This window comes from Gossypium hirsutum, chromosome A05, assembly GCF_007990345.1.
Source record: "Gossypium hirsutum isolate 1008001.06 chromosome A05, Gossypium_hirsutum_v2.1, whole genome shotgun sequence".
In the NCBI taxonomy this organism is placed as follows: Eukaryota; Viridiplantae; Streptophyta; class Magnoliopsida; order Malvales; family Malvaceae; genus Gossypium; species Gossypium hirsutum.
The window spans coordinates 19,285,003-19,305,513 of record NC_053428.1 but is presented as its reverse complement, the minus strand read 5'-3'; the positions used below and the strand labels follow the sequence as shown (position 1 = coordinate 19,305,513).

The window sequence follows — 20,511 nt, the reverse complement described above, 5'->3', positions numbered from 1 at the left end:
ACCCTCCCTGCAATATTATATCGAGACCAATCCAAATCAACCAATCCAATTCAACATATTTTCAAGATAAATTCATGCATATTTATAAAATAACGTCATCACATACCCAAAACCAGGTTTGTTAACCATACCAATGGCTAACTCTACACTCATTTCACAGAATCATTTACTTTATTAGCTTATACATGTCATTGATTTCCAAAATAAAGTTTCTTTATATACCGAAGTCTTGAGGTTGATAGTGTGATGTGTCTTCGACCAAATCCGACCTTCGAGCTCTTAACACTACAAAATAGGGAAAAAGGAAACGGGGTAAGCACTTTGTGCTTAGTAAGCTCATGTAACAAGAATTATACTTACCTAATATTTTCAATACAATACAATAAACATTCCTATATCCATTCAATGCATTATTACCCTAATATGCACAAACTCAACATTCAAGTTAGTACAATAATTTCCATGTACCAATAATATATACTATGATTGATGAGCTCATCAATACCATGATTTCCATTTCCTTGTTATTTTTCCATATTTATCCCGTTTAATTTCTTGGAATTTTCGATGGATTTTCAGAGATACACTTTTAGTGTACATTTCCGGGTCTGTCAATTCATATTCATGTGCGCACATATCCATTTCAGAGAGCGCACTCCTGCGAACCTCAACCTTGTAGCGGGATTACCAGTCCAGGCTAAATCCCCTGCAACGACAATTACTCTAATGAGCTTGGATCTGAATTACCAGTCCAGGCTAAATTCAGACCCTAATTCGGATTACCAGTCCGGGCTAAATCCATTTTACACATATTCTTCGGGAGGGCTATATCAGGATAGGATCACCCGTCCGGGCTAGATCCTTTTTACCGTCAATTCCTTTTCAGAGATCCATCGAATTTTCCTTTCATTCAATCGGGATTTCTTCCCATTTTATCAAATATATCAATGTTTCATAAATTTTCATACAATGAACATTCAAATCATATTCACATAAATAACATACAATCTCAAGCATTTAAGAATATAATTCAATTTACACGAACTTACCTTGATACTTGTTTGTAAACAAAAAAAATCTACTAATCCTGAACTTTTTCCTTTCCTCGATCTAGCTTCGTATTTGAATCTTCGGGATCTAAATAAATAAATTTAATTATCAATTTAATACATTTCATATTCATATGCAACATTCTTTATAATTCAACTATTATTTATAGTTCATTCAAAGCTATCTACTTGAGTCATAGTCACTAAATTCTTTTTATCTTGAGATACAGAACTCAAAATTAGGATCCGATAATTTTTCCTGAAACTAGACTCACATATATTCTTACCATAAAATTTTCAAAATTTTTGGTTTAGCCAATCAGTACAGTTTATTCTTTAAAGTCACCCCTGTTCTGCTGTAGACAGTTCTGACCCTTCTTCACTAAAAATTAATTATCTCTTCATACATAATTCAAATGATGTTCTCGTTTGTTTCTCTTAAAAATAGACTCATTAAGAATTTTATACATATAAATTTAAGCCCATAATTGTTTTTCTTAAATTTTTTTATGATTTTTCAAAGTCAGAACAGGGGAACCCAAATTCATTCTGACCTTGTCTCACAAAATTCATTATATCTCAAAATTTACAAATCCATTGCTTACACTATTTCTTCTATGAGAAACTAGACTCAATAAGTTTTAATTCCATATTTTTTTCATCTTCTAATTATATTTCTAAAATTTATGGTGATTTTTCAAAGTTAGTCTACTGCTGCTGTCCAAACTGTTTTTGTGCAAGCTGTTTATTACCATTTTTCCCCTAAGCTTTTAATAAATGATAATTTCATCCCTACTCAATTAGCCTCTCAATTGAACTGATTTTTCTCAATTAATATTTTATTCTATCACCTTAAACTAGTTTACAACCTTTAGGAATCAGAATTTCAGCAATAGACTTTAATTCCAAGCATTTTCACAATTAGGTCCTAAAAATCAATTTCTATTGAAATTACCTAATAAAATCATCTCATAAACAAATTAAAGCTTTAATTTCATTCTATTTCATGAAAAAATTACAGCACTAAACCATGGTGACTTTCAATTTCATCCATGAAATCAAAAAACTAATGAATTTAATAGTAGGACCTAGTTGAAAAGTCTTAGAAACACAAAAATTACAAGAAAAAGGCAAGGATTAACTCACTTGGTGCAAAAATTATGAAATACCAGCTTATATAACCCTCCTATGGCATTTTTAGCTGCTGGAATTGAAGAGAAATGAAGAGAAATCTAGATATTTCCTATTTAGTCCTAGCTTTATTTAGTTAATTTTGCAATATTCCAATTTTACCTTTAATTTATCAATTTTTCTGCTGATTTCATACCCTTGCCATCCAGCCCAAATAACTTTTGGGTCTAATTCCTTTTAAATCCTTTCTCATTAGACTCTTAAGCTATTTAATCATTCTAGCAACTTTACACCTATTACAATTTAGTCTTTTTTATTTAATTAACTATCCAAACATTAAAATTTCCTAACGAAATTTTAATACCACACTAATAACATTTCATAAATATTTATAAAATTATTTTCGACTAGGTTTTACAAGATAGAGGTCCCGATATCTTGTTTTTACCTAATTTCTTCAATAATTTCTTTTTCTAACTAACCACTAAATCGGTAAAATTTTTCTATCAATATTTTCATACGATTTTCCTATCATATCAATTTTCATGCAAAAATATTGAAATAAATTTCTCTTTAAATCGGATTTGTGATTATGAAACTACTGTTCCGATAACCTTGAATTTAGGCCATTACATATAGGCTTGTCTTCACCCTTCAATTTCAGTTCCAATGTATAACAATTAACAGCCTCTACCGATCGAAAAATCTCTTATTAGTTTTTAATATCTTATTAGGAAAAGCATATTTTTTATAGGCTTAATTTATAAAATACTATTTAAATTGGCTTTTATTTTTTTAAACTGTTTTTTTTAAATCTTTTAACAAACCATACAACAGTTTTAAATTAAAATTAAATTAAAAGAATTAAACTAACAGTTGAGATAATTTAGATGACGGAGTATGATTTAGATCGTAACTTAAAAAAGGTATGATTTAAATTATAAAGTTGAAATTTTATTTTTTTATAAACTAAATTATTATTATGGTTTTTCTTTGATATTTTTAAGATAAACTATTAAAATAGTTACTTTTGTTTGTCTCAGGTTACATTTTAATCATTTAAGTTTGAAATGTTACGTTTTAGTCACTTATGTTTTCGTGTTGTAACATTTTAGTCACTGAGCCGTTAATTGTCATTAACGCTGTAATAATAAGCTCATGTGGCACGTTAAATTATCATTTCAAACAAAAATTTTAGGTTAAATTATACAATTGGTCCCTATATTTTTTCATTTTGAGCAATTTAATTTTTTTCTTTTTTTTCTTTATTTTTGATTCTCTTCTGCGTCTCCCTCTGTTTCCTCCCTTCTCCATCTCTTTTATGTTATTTTAACTTTCCTTTTTTTTTCTTTTATGTTCCATTTTCCATTCCCTATATTCCAATGGCAGTTTCAAAAGTTCTTTTAAATGATTTTTGTGTAACTGAGCCTTTATATCCATCATATAGTTAAATGCTACTGTAACTACCCGGTTTAGACCCTAATCGGAATAGTAGTTTTGGGACCACAAATCCGAGTTAGAAAAATATTTTAATATTATTTTCTGTGTTTACAACATGATATATTATATGTATGAAAATTTTGTGTGAAAACTTTATCGTTTGTGTGCTCGATTTAAAAAAAAAAGACTTAATCTCATAAAATGTAAAAGTAGCTTTCTATCTGTTACAGTGCTTAATTACTTTGAGGAATTAATTATGGGGTCCTTACGTGGCAAATTGGCCATTAACTAATGGCATGGCCAGTTTTGGGCTTGAAATATATGGTTGTTAATTAAATTTATAAGGTTAAAATGGTAATTAGCATATTATAATGTAATTAAATAAAATAAACATAAAATGGCCATGCATTTTAGTTCATCTTTGGCCGAAAATTCAAAAGAAAAAGAACAAGCTAGGTTCGGCCTTGTCCAAGCTTGATTAAGCTATGTGTTTAGCTTAGTTTTTTATGATTTTTACGTTTTTGAGATCTTTGCTATGAGTACTAGCTAGCCCATGCTTGAATTTTTGAATTTGATGATGTATTCATGAATTTATATTGTTGATAGCTTGATGATTTTTGTGTTTGATGATGAAAAATAAATATATATTGTTAGATTGCCAAGTTTAATTAAGTGATTTTTGATAAAAATGTCTATTTAGGACTAAATTGTAAATTTTGAAAATTAAGGGGTCAAAATGTAAAATAAATGAAACATATGGGCTTATATGGACTAGAGGTAAATTCGGCCTAACATGAATGTGGTGAAATTTTGAATATTTTGTGTTTTGTGAAATAGGGACTAAAAAATGTGAAATGTCAGGGCAAAAGTGTAATTTGCCCATTTATATGTTTTTGGACTAAATTGAATGAATATGTTAATAAAAAATTTAAATTTTTATTAATTTAGATCAAGAAAAGAGGAAATCAGAATTGGATCGAGGGAAATCTAAAGTTGTCGAATAGTTGTCCCGGTTCTTTCATCTTTGTCCGAGGTAAGTTTATAAGTAAATAAATATTGTTAAATTCGATTGTATATATATTATTTGTGCAGAATTGAATTATTACTTGTATATATATGTTCAAGCCGAATTTGTATAAGTATGGGAGAAGTATTTACGAGCTTGAATTGATCGAGTTACGACATCCGAAAGCCCCATATGAACCTTAGGAATAGTTAGGATACATATTTCATGACATAGGGTTCCGATATGTGATTTTGTGTAAGACCACGTTTGGGACGTTGGCATCGATTTGTGATTTACGTGTAAGACCCTGCCTGGGACAGTGACATCGATATGTGATTACATGTAAGACCACGTCTGGGACGTTGGCGTTGTACGAGCTTTTCTATTATCCGAGTATCCTTATTAATTCCGAATGGTTCAACGGGCAATATCGAATATTGATCGAATGTAAAATCAAGCCAAGAGGTCAAGTATGTGCTAAGTTTAAAGGTTGGGAAAATAAGGTAAGTGTGTACTTATGATATATATATATGAAATATACATATAAAAGTTAGTAATATTCATGTTTATGAGTATATGTACATTTGGCCATTGATATTAGAATGTTAATATTTATGAGATATGTTTGAACTTACAAGAATGATATATGTACATTTGGTTAAGGTTCGTTTGGTTTGGTCTACTATAATTAAATTAAGGTTGTTATTAAAAATAAATTATTTGCTTTTGACTTACTAAGCTATTTTAGCTTATTGTGTGTATTCGTTTGTTGTTTTATAGATTTTGGGAGTTGATTACGAGCTCGGGGATCGTCAAGGAAATTCGTCACACTATCGATCGTTATTTCGATATTACAAAAGTTTAAAACTATGAACTTATGGCTTGTATAGGCTAGCCTTTGTGTTAGTATATTTTGAATGTGTATATATTTAGCTATGCGAAAATGACTTAATCTTGATATTAATGCTTATATGCATTCAGTTATGGCATAGGCTTGTTATTAAAGTATATTTCATGGTGTATATATGTGTGGTATTTGGCTATATGGTTCGGCTTGATTATTAGGTTAGTTGATGGTTTAGTAATTTGACATGGGATAAGTATATTTTGGTAAGTATGTTCCATGACATGTTTGAATGGTGTTTTGGTTATATGTTTTAGTCGAGTATTGATATGAATGACCTATAAATTAGTCATGTTGATAAACTTAAAATATGACATATATGTTGTGGTGTTTGATCATATGTTTCGGTAATGAGAAATGTTCAATATGATGTTTATATATATTGGCTTTATAAGTGACGTTTTGGCTTATTACAAAGTATATAAAATTTGTATGATTATTGTGATTAATTTTACTACCCGAATTGATAAGAAGCAAGTTGGTCTTGTGTTATATTTTGGTATAATGCATAGTATGTGTAATTAACATGATTTGATTCGGCATTTGTACATATAAATTAGGATGAATTGGTTTGATTTCATGATTGTATTATAAACATGTTGTATTGGTTATATGACTAGTTAATAGTGAATTAAATGCATGATTATATTCGGGTAGTAATAGGTTTAGTTAATAAATTATGCTTACATAGTCATTGGTTGTGAAATGATCAACTTTGTTATGATTAGAAAATGGATTATTTAAACTTGTAGTTGAATGGCGTAATTTGTACTATATATGTGCTTAACCTTGATAGCCGAATAAGTAAGGAATGGATTTGTTAAGTGTGTTTGAATTTTGAAATGTTATTATAGATAATTTTGCATTGTTTATTTTTATAGTGACTTGCGCATATTTCAATAAAGTTTTAAAGTAAATAAAATTATGTTATAAAATTAGTTAATGATAATATAACCATGTGATATGGATTGATATGGTTATTTTTGTGCTTACTATATAAAGTGAAACATACATAGTTTAATTTAAATGTTTGAATATCGTAGTATAATGATAATTAAAGCATTTCGGGTCATGTTTTTATATTATCAATGCCGCACAAATGAATGAAAAATTTTAGTAGTGAAATATGGTTTGTTAGATGCTTAATTTGTAATGTACAAAAGCTTTATAATAATATGTTTGATAATCGATTAATGGAATAGTTGTTTGTTTATATGTTCTGTATATGTTATGATCTAAGACTCGATATTTGATTAAGTTGCGAGCATTGATGAGATTGGATTTCGAGATGTGAAATGTGATGTTTATCTGTATGAACTGTGATAAGACCGGTAACGCCTCGTAAGCCTAGTCTGGCGATGATACGGGTTAGGGGTGTTATAGCTACACATTAACAAGTAACATTTAGTTGACTGTTTGACATAATTTGAAGATGTCTCATGTTTGAAATCTCATTTCTTTGAATTAAATTACGTGGAAAATAGAGATGGAGAAGGGAGAAAAACAAAAGGGAGAAGCATAAGAGAATGAAAAATATAGGGAAAAAAAAAGAAAGTTAAAAGAACATAAAAGAAAAAAATTAAATTGCTCAAAACGAAAAAAATATGAGGACCAAATATATAATTTAACCAAAAAAATTTTTTGAAATGAAAATTTAATGAAAATATAACGTGTTACTTTAGCTTACCGTTATATCGTTAATGGTAATTAATAGCTCAGTGACTAAAATATTACAACATGTTAATATAAGTGAATAAAACGTAACATTTTAAACATAAGTGACTAAAATGTAACTTAAAATAAGCAAAAGTGACTCTTTTCATAGTTTACCCATATTTTTATATAACTTTAATTATTATAAAAATAAACGAGATGATGTAAATGATATAATTTTAGTCTATCACATAAGCATCCTTTTTTTTAATCTAAAAATATAATATGGTGGCATTTTAGTCAAAAAAAAAAAACAAAACAAAATCAAAAGTGACTCACGCAACTAATTAACTTGACCTTGATATAACGGTTCAACATCCAATTTGTAGTAGATTTGTGCACCACAAAAGGTGGCCGAAAACAATTGCCAATTGCCATAGACATCATTACATCCTCATAATAGCCACTTTTTTACTTTAGCCGTTTACGTTACGGGACTCTGCGACTTTGCATTTCAATCTGGTTTTTATATTTTCTAAAGTTTGGAGAATCGATGGATAGTTGAAAACTGCGTAATAATAGTTGATAGTATGATTTAAGTGGCAGCCATTGAGAAAAGGTAGTAGTAATGATCAAAATTCTAACAACGAAGTGGTTGACAAACAATGAAGTACTTTCCCACTCCAAAAACATGACTTCGATTACATATATAGAGGCGGTTCAATTGTTACAATAATTCTCAGTGTGCTAGAGAAATGTAAGTGTAACCAAAATTTCTATATTCAACAAGAATAAGGCCATTTTTATGAATGCGTGAATTTCACATACAAAAAAAAAAAGAAGCTAAATACCATATTCATATATATATATATATATATATATTTCTGAAAGCTATATCCACTTAAATTTATTAAATCATATACAAAACTTTAAAAACCATTTAACTTAGAAAAAATAAAAGAAAACACGAGTCTGGATTTTGTTAAAAGTTCTCTTTGTGAAAATCAAACTTTGTGCCTGTCTTGTGAGAGAAATCCAAAGCTAATTGTCTTAGCTCTTTGGTTAGTGCGGGTGCCCCACAGTAGAAAACACCTGCATCATTGAATTCATCCATGGGAAAACAATGTTTTAGTAAAGATGGGTATAGATTAGAAAAAAGGATGGTTAGGTGAAAAGCGAAAACTGACCAATTCTTGCGCCTTGATGATGTAGAACAATGTTCTTGTAGACTTGACGCCAATTCGGCTTGGCAAAGTGGGATTTGACCCTTGTTCCCGACACCACGTCCACACCGTTCTTGGCATGGTGCAATGATTGAAGCATGGTTATGAGAGCCGACCTGGCGTCTCCTTCCTCATACACGCTGGTGCAGTAGTTGTGGAGCTCGATCACCCACTGCTCGTCCATCTCCGCTACTTCGTTCATTATCCCTTTGAACCACTCGAACGACCCTTGTTCCCTTGTTACCCAATAGAAGTAGGCTTTCCTTGTTTTGAACCCTTTGTTGTTCTTCTTGTTGTAGTTCCCGTTCTCCAAGCCTGACCCTGGAAACGAATCCTCTTCCATTTCTTCCATTTTCATGTTGTTGATGATGTCCTTCACGATGCTGATCATTGGGGTGGCACCGATTCCGAGCCCTACTAGAAGGACCACGTCATATTTCTTGTAGTCTTGCGCTGGAGCACCGTATGGACCGTCGATCAAAATCTTAGGGAAGCTGTAGATCAGTGAATGCAACATAAAGCAATTCAGTATTAACACATTAGACGTTTGACGTTATTAATGTTGGTTCCTTCAATGACTTGAATACGAGGATGAGGAAATCTTACCTTGTATTGGTTCCTTCTGCCCTAAGCAATCCACTTTTCCCAGCAGGTGGAGGCTGACAGACCTGTTTAATAACCAAATCCAATACGAGCAAAAACCAATAAGGCATTTGATTCCAGATTCAAGTTTTAACGTCATAGGAGAGTAGGAACATTAACCAACCTCAGAGAAAACTGTTTTGAGCTGCCTTGTCCAATCACCCAGAGTTCGAATATGAACGCTAAGGTAGTCATCTCCTGGTGCTGAAGTGATGGAGAATGGATGCCTGGACTTGCCGATGGTTCGCTCAGTTAAACTAAATGGTAGACTTGAAGCAAAGTGAGGAATGGAACAAGGATCGAAATGTACATACCACTCAAATGAGGAGACTGCAGAGCAGTTGACAAACATGAATTGCCCGCTTTTGTATTTGAATCCTTGGGGCTTTGACATGTGCAGTGACAATACGTTTCCAGGGTATACAGCAACCTTCCATATTGTCAAGAAAACAAAACAGCATATCAGTATGTTTCAAAAGAAATGTGGACACTTTCAGTGCAATTGGCTGCAAATGTTGGATACTTGAAGCATATAGAATAGGCTTTTATACCTTGAGAATTTTAACCGCCTTGATACTGGATCTGAAAGCTCGAATCAACCTTTCGCAAGCATAAAGTGTGATTGGCACTGCTAGATACATCCATGTCTGTAATTAAGGTACAAAGATTGACTACTGTCAATGAATGTACTAATGAAGGGAATCGAAATGATGAGAAGAACAAAGAAGACAAAGCATACCGTTTTCTGATACCATTTCTTGGTGAGGTACAGGTAAATACCATGAACAATGAGGAGAGAGTAGACAATAACAAAAAGGTGATGGGAATACCAAAATGCATTGAATCCAGTGAGCTTCTTAAGGAACTTGGGAAGATTGAGCTTGTTGCGCCTGAACCATGGAGTGGCAAGTGTGAAAGCTATGGCCATTAGCACCACCATTATAATACCTGTTATACCTTCAACTCCCTTCAAAAACCACCAATAGTTTGGAGGTTGCTCTTCCCCAAAGAAAGGTTCCATGGGTTCATATTCTTCTTCAGTGGCATGAAGAAGCCTTGGAAAATCACAAGCTAAATGAGCAATTCCGTGTAGGGCTACCCCAATGCTGATTCCAACAGCAATAACCTGAATGTTACATTACATTAGAAAAGAACGATTTGATTTCATATTTCAAAGTTGAAATAGAACTGTCACAATTCCAGAAGGCAACAAAGTTAAAAGACTTGCATTAATAGTATCACTGACCTTGTGGAAATTCAAGTTGTCATCAAAAGGAACAACAGCGCCCAATTTAGTCTTGTTTCTAAGCCAAGTGATGGTGTTTCGGCACACCGGTAATAAAATCAAAGCCATGTTGAATTTAAGAGTCTCCGCACTTCCTTTAGCAACACAAACACAGTAGCCCATCACATCGAAAACGGCCTTGTTCCGGTACTGTACGAACTTATAAGCGAACAAGCTTCCCATAATGCCAAGCCACAGCATCATAACCCAGATCCTTTGCCAGTTATCAATTATAAAGTACTTAGTCTTGTGATACCACCTTTTTAATGGGTTGTTCTCTTGAGTAGGTTTCAGTTTCTGGCTTAACATTTGACTCAGAATACGGCTATCGCCTACCCTCACGGATTGGTTCGGAGCTTGCAATAGGAGAGTTTCCAGGTTGTGAATCTGTTCAGTGCCAAAAACCAATAACCATTAGGAAATAAAAATAGCAGAAGATAAAAGCAAGCAAGATAGATTTGTCTTTAGGGTATTTTTACCATGATGTATCCAGCATTATCTGGATCCAATTCTTCCATGATCAAAGCTGCATATTCTTCAGCCTGTTTCTGAATGTTTGAAAGTCTGTTTGCAGAAGCACTGAGACTGATAATCTACAATATGAAGTGCATACAGTTAGAATTTGTCTTTTTAAAATGACAAAATATTCAAAAAGTAACTTAATGTGAACAAAAATTGTCATTTCTAGTTAGTTGAATGAGGTCGGCATGACCAAGTACGTAGACACCTACCTCCTTGACTTCCGCTTCGGTGATCCTTCCGTCAGCATCTTTGTCCACCCTGCATAATTACAAATTACATTTAAGAACAAATTCATGTGGTAAAAATTCAATTCGTTTTTGAAAAAATGGAGAAAATTAGCTTTACATGTCAAAGAACGTTTGGAGTCTAGAATCAAAGCTTTCGTCAGAAATCTGGTCCCAGAACTGTTTGAGTTGTATTTTATTGATGGAGTCACCAGTTACATTGTGCCTCCGAGCTAGTGCTTGAAACAGCGCACCGGCAAATTCTTTAGACTGGTTCATCCCTGTGTTTGAAAGACGAAGAAAGTTTTGTAAAGCTTTAGAATTGATGGTCCTTAAGTGATATTTGGGTCATGAAAATACGTACCAATGCATTCGGCGAATTGGGAGCGGTGAAGGAGGCCATTAGTAGGGGCAGTTAAATCATCGAATCGTTTCTCGACCGAGGACCATCCATTTCCAGATGCCCCTGTTTTTGTAGTGATGAACTTGAGTCCTTTCAAGGCATGAGCTGCAGCAGATTTGTTTCTATCGAATCTCCTGCCTGCATTAGAAGATCGTCTCGAAACTGCACGTTTCAGTTCCTGAGAAAACTGCTTGATTCGAGCCGACGTGTTCCTGAACAGATAGGAACGAAAAGAAGCCGACTTGTTCTCTAGAGTTCGCTTAGCTAACAACGACAACTCAGGGTCTTCGTAGCCTCCATCGGCACCTTGAACGCTGTGAACCGCAACGGAGTCGTCGAGGATATCAAGGGTGATTTCGACGTAGTCATCATCGCCTGCAGCTGCAACGGCCGAAGAATCGAAACTAGCGACGGTGCGCGCGGAGTTAGCCTTGGACATGGTGATTTCGGGTGGAAGATTGAACGTTGCACTCTTTTTGGAAGCTCTTTTGTTGGAAACAATGCCAACACCTACCCCTAATGGTCCACTAAACGTCGCCCTTTCGCTGGCTATGCGTTCTGTATCGGAATTGGTCTCCGAGTACCCTCCTCTCCAATCTTCATTCTTCATTTTTTTCTGGTGTTATTGAACCAAAGGGTGGGAATTGTCAACTTCAGATTAACAGACAAAGGGTTCAAAGTTGGTTCCTTTTGCACTAAATTGACCAATCAAAAGATTTGGAGATTCCGAAAAGAAATGAAATGAAAAGGAAGATTTTTCTAAAGTTTGTTTTGGTTTTTGAAAGAGAGCAAAGAGCTTCGTTCCTTATAAATAGTAGACACAGTCTCTCAAGGGAAAAAAACACACTCTTATACGCAAATGCAATGAGAAACTCAACAGGAAGTCATGTTCTTGGCGCCAGTCAAAGTCAAACGCCGTTTCACACCCCAAATTTATTTATTTATTATTTATAATTATTCCAAAATCGATTAAAATGAAAACAAAAAGTATTATTTGGGTTATTTAGAATATACAACTCAAATTCCTTTTTGGATAACTTAGAATCCCAAATCTTGATTTTCACTTTAAGTACACTTTTTCATTTGTTTGATTAAAATCAGCAGGTTAGCCAAAGTCTGATATGTTTGGATTACTGAGTTCAGTAATTAAATTCAACCATTAATATATATATAAAAAAAACTTAATTCAATTGTAAAAGTAATAATGATTATAATTTTATTCAAAAAAAAAGTAATTATAATAATGTTTTGGTTTCCTCTATTTCATGTTTTTAGTTTTTACTTTATAATAATATTTTGGTCTGTTTGATTTTTCTTTTCCTTTTTGTTTCTAAATAAAAGCATAAAGCAATGGAAACCTATGAATTGTGCATATCTCATAAAGTTAAGTACGATAAAAAAAAACATTAAGAAGTTTCTATTTGGTTTAATACGATTATTTATATACATCTTCCTTTATTATTTGGCTTAGGCTTGATGATTATTTAATATGAAGTATTGAGATTTTTTTATTACAATTTGAAGTTGTTTAAATCAATAAAAAAAATCCAAATAATCATCCTTATATCATCAACCTACCACGAAGAAAGAAAAGCCCGAAAATAAGAGTAGGTTTGGTTGAAGGTAATTATTAGAACCAATTTTTCCTTTATTCACCCCCAAATAATTTGAAAAAAATGTAAAATTTTCTTTCATGGGGTTGCCTTCCTTATCTGTTAAAGGTGGCAACAAATAGCAGTATGTATGTTACCTGGATAAAATATAACAACTATAAATGTACGTATGTTATCCGATGAAGTACGTTTTTGCAACAGACAACCTGTATATGATTTGACAGAAAACTTTTTTGACTGGATAAAGTTAGTCAAGTACTTTCCAGTTTTAGACAGGTCTTAGGTTATCATTAGGATGAATTTAATGTTTGTTCACTTCTACAAGTTAAAAATATTGTTGTAGTTTTATATATGTACATCATACATTTGATGAATTAATGTAATGAGAATAGCCAATTCTTGTTCTCTTAGTTTTCTCATCTTTTTTGCTTCTGTTTTTGGTTGCTTTGCTTGCAACTCTCATTTCTTTGAACCTCAAACATATTTCATATTTTATCCAGAATTATTGCTTTGTTGTTCTGGCTTCAACAAGAGCTTCATATTTTATCCGGATAAATTAGTTCTATTTTTCTTCCTGTGTGAAAAACCCAACATTATCACACATTACAGTTTTATTTAGTTGTGTTTTTTAAAAACACTTTTTATTTTAAGGCTGTGTTAAATAAATTACTTTTGTTTAAAAATTTTTATTTTTAAAAATACTTTTGCTCAGCTGAAAAAAATTAAAATTTTTAACTTTTTTTTAGCTAAAAACACTTCTGATTTTAACTTTTTCATCTCTCTATTTTTTTTCTCCCAAAACACACTGTACTTCCATTTTCTTTTTCTTTTTCTCTTTCAAAGTTAAAATTCTCAGATTTTTTTTTTGTAATGTAATTTGTATAATGTAATATAGTAATATACAATATCTTTTAATTTATATAATATAAATTTTATAAATATTAATTGCTTAAAATTATTTAAAATTTATATTTTATATATTAAAATATTAACAACAAAGTTATAGTAAATTATTTTTATATGCTTGTTAAAATATTATAATATTAATTAATTTAAACATTATTTAAATATATATTTGTTACTTTATAATATCATTTCTATCCTGTCTAAAATAGATATCTTATTTCTCAAAAGTACTTTTTTACAATAATATTAAATACTTACATCTTAAACTAAATTTTTCAAAAATATTTATCAAAAAAACACTTTTCAAAATAATACTAAACTTGGATGAAAAGCTTCAAGAATTTTGGTTTCCTTTTTATGCTAAATCACTGGTACATAGTTATGGATTGAATTTTAAGGAATATGAATTTATGTTGAGGGACATTTACTTTAAAAGTGACACAATGATTGATTTAAACTAAATGGTTGCCGTCTTTCACAAGTAACATTTATATTTTGGTATAACATGATTTATATTTAAATTTAAAATTGACATTCATCAATTCGACCATTAAACCACTTTATCATATCCTTAAAAAAACAAAAAAAATTGTTAGTGAGAATTAGAAAGAAAAAACATAAAAAGTAAATTACATACTTAGGTGTTTTGAAAACAACATATTTTCAAATTTTCCTCTTCTTTCGTATAGAATAAAGACTATTGACTATAACTGAGTTTAAGATTGGTTTAAGGATGAACTAGAAACAGTCGACCTAACAAAATTAAACAAACTATTTAGCTTATATAATAAATTGGTTAAAATTAGACAAACCATTCAGCTTATATAACAAAGAAATATGTATATTTTTTAATTTATATATATTATCATGCTAAGTTGAGTGATGTAATAAATATATTTATTAAAATATTATATGAAAATTAAATAATTTTTTATTAAAATAATAAAATTAAGTGTCACTTTGATTGAAATAGTAAAGTTTGTATAGATTTTATATATAAAAAGAAATTTTAATAATTTTTTAACTAAATTAATTTTTGATTAATTTATGAGATCTAATGACTTAAAATAAAGATGTAAATATATATGTATGTGTATGTATGCATGCATGCATACATGTATAATTTTTCAGTTGTTTTAATTCAAATTAATATATTTGGATATATTTCTTGGTTTTTATATTAATCATATATAAAGTTGTAAATGCAAAATAATAAAATATTAGCATAATATTAAATTTAGCTCTTAATGTTTATATTATTGTCAATTTTATCCTTATTAATTTTTTGAGCTAAATTTGACTATCAACATTTTAAACATAAATAAATTTAACCATCAACCTATTAAAAAAGAGTCGAAATAATATTATTTTAATGAAAATATTAAATAAAATGTTAAATTTTAAACACAACGGTTTGCATGATACTCTAAGTGTACTCCATACTAGTTCTTTTTTTTTTATGAATTTTTATATTTAAAATTTTTAAATTTTTTTATTGTTATAATGTTTTGAATTATTTGTTGATGTGTGACATAATAGACAAATGATGTTATGTTAGTATGATATGCATATGGATTATCATGCTAACGACGTTAAAAATTAATATTTCAGTTATCATTTGGCCATTAAAAGAAACGATTTGACTCTTTTTGAAAAGTTAAAGATTAAATTTAACTAAAAACAATAATGACCAAATTGACAGAAAAGATAAACATTAAAGGTTAAAAATATCATTATACCTAAAATATTACATATATCATGTCAATTTCTTTAAACATTCTAGATTATGTTAAAAGTGAAAAATAATAATTATTAATAATAAAAGACTGATTAACGACTAATGGTGCAAGCAAAGTATTCCATGGACAACCACCAAAAAATACATAAACAAGTTTGTTAATGGGTACCAAAGTATTCATGGTATACAGACATTTTGTTTTACCCTAAGTTCTTAATGGGTACCAAAGCATATTAAAATGCCTTGACAGATGAATTTGTTAACTTTTTATTTATTAAAATTAAAAAGTCAACATTTCTTTATAAATACAACCACAAATATTGACATATAATTTGAGGTCTATTAATTAATTTGAGCAACTACTGCATTGTTGTTGGTTTTTTAGGGGGGTAATTGCATTGATGTTTCAAGAACATTTAATTATTGGAGTTAGCATGCAAGTGTTCCTAAATTATATGGTTAGTTTATTTATTGCCTTCCTAAGAAAAACCTTATTATTTTAATAAGTAAAGATAATCTAAAATTTAACTAGTTAATAACTTCTTTAACCTAATGGCAGTTGTATTGTTGGCCTGGGATTGGGATTCAATTCTTAATATCTTTATCCCCATGTTTAAATATTACAAAAATAAAATAATCGTACGAGTGTTTAATCAATGTTTGGCTAGGTGGAAAAGTAAAAGGGATGAGAGAAATAAAAGAAAAAGTGAAAAGAAAATGAATTTTGAGTGTAGTTGGTAGGAAAGAAAATAAGAGAGGAGATTATTTTTCATCTTTATGCATTTAAAATTAATCATTCTAAATTGAAATAATAAGAGAGAGATGTACGTATTAATTCAAAATTATGCATTTTTCATATGTTTTATTTTATTTCCTTCTATTTTTCTCCTTTACCAAGTAATGAATAGAAATAGAAAAATAAATTCCCTTTCATTTTTTCATCTCTTCTACCAAACACACCTATAGAAAGAAAATTATATTTTTCATCCTTCCAATTTTCTTTCCTCTCCATCAAATGAAGCCTAAGAATGTATTTAGGTAAGAGCTAGATTTGAAGGAGAAAATTTATTTCTATCAAAATTTTTGAAATGCCAAAACTGAATTTCCTTATTTGAATAAAAATGATAAAAATTTCAAAATTTTTAAAAGATCTTAAAAAAGTAATTTTGAGTAGCTCAATTTATCTATTTAAATTCCACTTAAAAATAAATAAAATAATTCCACTTAAAAATTAGTTTTCAAAATTCTTTTATTTTAATAGAAATAATCCCACTATAAAATAAAAACATAAACTTCAAAATATAATTATATTTTTATTTAATTACAATATATGTTTTTATATTTAATATTATTAAAATATTTATATATTTTTATCAATATAACTATATTCATAGTGTTTATTTTTACATATATTTATTTTTAATAATATTATTTTATAATTGTATTTTAAATTTATGAAATTTCAACAGCATATTTTTATTAAAAATATTTATCCAAACAAAATAGATGCATTTTAAAGTTTTCTGAAATTTTAAAATCCCTCACCTTAAATTTCAAGACTTGAAAACAATACCTTTTTATTAAAGTTATTCTATTTAGACTATAACTCTTATAAAAACATAAAAACAAATAAATATTTATTTTGATTCAAATCAATATTATTGTCAATGTTGAAGAATACATTAACTTTGACTGGTTTGGTAAGAATATTATGTACACGATCGTATTCTTAATGAAATACAATTACCTGTTTGGACATGACAATCACATTATACGTTTTTAAACATCAAGAAAAAGCATTCGAGTCAAGATGAAAGGAATATTTCGAACCGTTTTTTTCTTATCTTAATATTATTTCTCTAATTATTATCTGGATATCCAACAAGTTGAGCATGAATAAATAATTTTACCATTATGTGTGCATTTATATATTTTAAAATGTATTTGAAATTATAACATGAATAAATAACATGAAATTATCCAACAAGTTAAGAATGAATAAATAATTCAAAGCACTGGAATTGATTTAATAAATAATTATAACATGATTGAAATTATATAGATAAATTGAAGACATGCGAATTCATCACGAGCAAAACATTAGCATTTCTTGTGCGATACAAATTATAGTTTATTTTTTTTAAATTTAAGTACATTATAATGTAATAATTTTTTGTATGAGTAAGTATTTTTTTAATTCAAAATGTTACATTAATAAATTTAATATTTTAACAATTAAACTTAAATTTTTAAATTTAAAAAATGTAAAATTAAATATTTAAATTTATAAAAAATATAAAGACTTAAAACATATTCTAATTTTTAAAATTGTACTCTATAGTCTAATATAAAAATAAAATTAATCTGACACGATAATATCAAAGTTTAGATTTTAATTTGCTCATAATTCAAAGTTTTCCATTTCGCCCAAACTCATTTAGACATAAACCCTATCCGACCAAATACACGGAATGCATGCTTGTTCGTGTGAATGTACACAAGTGGCAACGTCTGAGAAAAGATGGAACAGAAAAAGAAAAAAAGGCAAATTTTAAAGTAAGGTAAAGAAATACACGTGCGTAAATACAAGGGAGTTGAGGGATGACTTGGGCCACGCCTTGATCCAAAAAGTCATTAGTGTTTTGGAATCGTCCAGTATTTGATCTTTTTGGTCAACTTTATTTGATTTATTTCGTTAGTTGGGTTCGTGTCAACAACGCCGCTGCCGCAGGCTAAGCACTTTGCCGTTACTTCTCGCATTTCATTGCGCTGAAATTTCAAAACGCTCATCGATTGTTTTTGTGTGCCGCGTTGTACGCGTTACGACCCCAGCAAACGGATCCCAAGATGGTCTTTCATGAATAATTTTTGGATTGAAAAGAAGGGACTTGAAGTTGGTATTTAATTTCTTTGGTAATTCATTAACTTATTTAAAATTTAAAAATTATAATAATAAATATTAAGTGGAACAATAAAATATATTATATTTATGTCGGAACTCAACTTTAAAAACAATATCATTAAAAACATAATTATGAACTCTTTGTTAAATTGTAAAATAAACAATATTACTGGAGACTCTTTTTTTTTCCTTGCATAAGGCAGTTTAAAATTTTAATTTTTAGAAATGGATATATTTAAACTTTATTTTTGAAAAAAGACACTTTGATTTAATTGGATTCCATATAAGGGTGATCTTTTCATGTTATGGTATTTTCCCTAAATAGAGGGTTAAAAGTTACAGGTCTCACTCCTTTGAGTTTTTCAAGGAAAAAATTCGTACAATTTCAAATTGGGGACAGAACAACTTAATCAAAATTTCAAAGGTTTTTACTATTTGTTTATATTCATTCCAAATATTTATAATTTTTAAAAATTATTTATTTTAATTTTATATATTTTTTATTTCAAAATAATAATATAAAACAGTATTTGGTACTCAAATTTGACAATTTTGTTTTCTAATGAACTATCTATGTTATTTTTTTTGGTTTAATCTTATATTTGTATTTAACAAAAGTTATATATTTTGATAACCAAATGTAATGATGTTAATTTTATAATGTTTAATTCAGGTTTGAGAGTAGATTTGATAAAAGTTAGTTGCTAATATTATTAAGTTTAAAATTTTCATGATTTTTTAATAGAATAAATTTAGTGTTTTAAGTGTGAATTTGTTTAATTTGTCAAATACAGTTCAATGAATGTAATTTAATTCGAGTTTTAGGATTGGTTAGATGAAAGTTAATTGCTAATATTATTATCTAATTATTATTTTTATCAAATCAACTCTAAAACTCGAGTTAAATACTAAAAAGTTAACAGTATTATCTTTAAGAACCAAAATATATAACTATTTTTAAATACAAGTATCACATTTAACAAAAACTACATAAGTACTACATTAAAAAAAAGTGTCAAATCAATACCAATTTATGCCTTAAGCCTTATAAAAAATAAAAATATATATATGAAATAACTAATTAAAAAATGAAGTTTGAACAAATTTTATAATTTGTCTTAGTTGATTCCCAGTGTGAAAAAAAATAATTATTTTTATAAAATTTAAATATTTTTAGATATTTTCTTTTTTTAATGACACATGTCGGGTTGTCATGTGTTATCATATTATTAATTATCAATGTCATGTTAGCATATTTTAATGATATTACTACAATAGTAACATAGTGTGACTAAATTGAAGTTTAGGTATCAATCATATAAAAAAATGTACTGATTAAATATAAGTAACCAAGTTTAGGAGACAAAATATATACAGTTAATCCTCTCTATATTAGCTACCCACTATAACAACATTTAATTATAACAATCAAGTTTATAGTAAAATTAATTTTTTACATTTTATTTTAGCCTTTTATAACAATTTTTCACTTATAATAGCAACATACATAGTTTTTAAAGTAATTCTTTATTAAATTAATTCTCTACAAAAACATATTTTCTAAAATTTTAAGTAAAATTATATCTATTTCATATAAACAAACCTATTAATTATAATTTATTAAATAAAAATGATATTAATTAAAATATTATTTCAATAAAATATTTAAATTTTATGTGAAAAAAATTTATTAATCATATTTTATTAAATGAAAATAATATTCAATTAGTGGAATTAAATGTAACAGCCTAATTTTCAGTGGTGTCGGAACAGTGATTCGAGATCACTAAATCCGACAAATGAGTAGGAAATATTATTAATTTAGTGAGTATAAGATAAATGTGAAGTTAGGAAAAATTTTGAAATAGTG

The 20,511-nt window shown here is 28.9% G+C and overlaps 1 protein-coding gene across 1 annotated transcript; it reads right to left on the bottom strand.

The window, feature by feature from the left end:
* Positions 1-7,792: 7,792 nt before the first annotated feature.
* Positions 7,793-12,280, bottom strand: LOC107960417 (respiratory burst oxidase homolog protein D). Its single transcript, XM_016896763.2, has 12 exons — positions 11,444-12,280; positions 11,201-11,360; positions 11,065-11,113; positions 10,813-10,926; positions 10,295-10,720; positions 9,788-10,174; positions 9,600-9,695; positions 9,363-9,478; positions 9,173-9,275; positions 9,013-9,074; positions 8,371-8,900; positions 7,793-8,275 (listed from the first exon to the last, which is right to left on the bottom strand). Exons 1-12 carry the CDS (start codon positions 12,090-12,092, stop codon positions 8,166-8,168), a joined length of 2,802 nt encoding a protein of 933 aa, XP_016752252.2. The 5' UTR covers positions 12,093-12,280; the 3' UTR covers positions 7,793-8,165.
* Positions 12,281-20,511: the final 8,231 nt, after the last annotated feature.

What these genes read in the sequence shown, in the direction of transcription:
- LOC107960417 (XM_016896763.2), bottom strand. Translation starts at nt 12,092, where the DNA reads ATGAAGAATGAAGATTGGAGAGGAGGGTACTCGGAGACCAATTCCGAT. An exon ending in CCAATTCGCCGAATGCATTG is followed by an intron (nt 11,361 to 11,443) that starts GTACGTATTTTC and finishes TTTCAAACACAG; the next exon opens with GGATGAACCAGTCTAAAGAA. An exon ending in GCAGTCTCCTCATTTGAGTG is followed by an intron (nt 9,276 to 9,362) that starts GTATGTACATTT and finishes CGGCAAGTCCAG; the next exon opens with GCATCCATTCTCCATCACTT.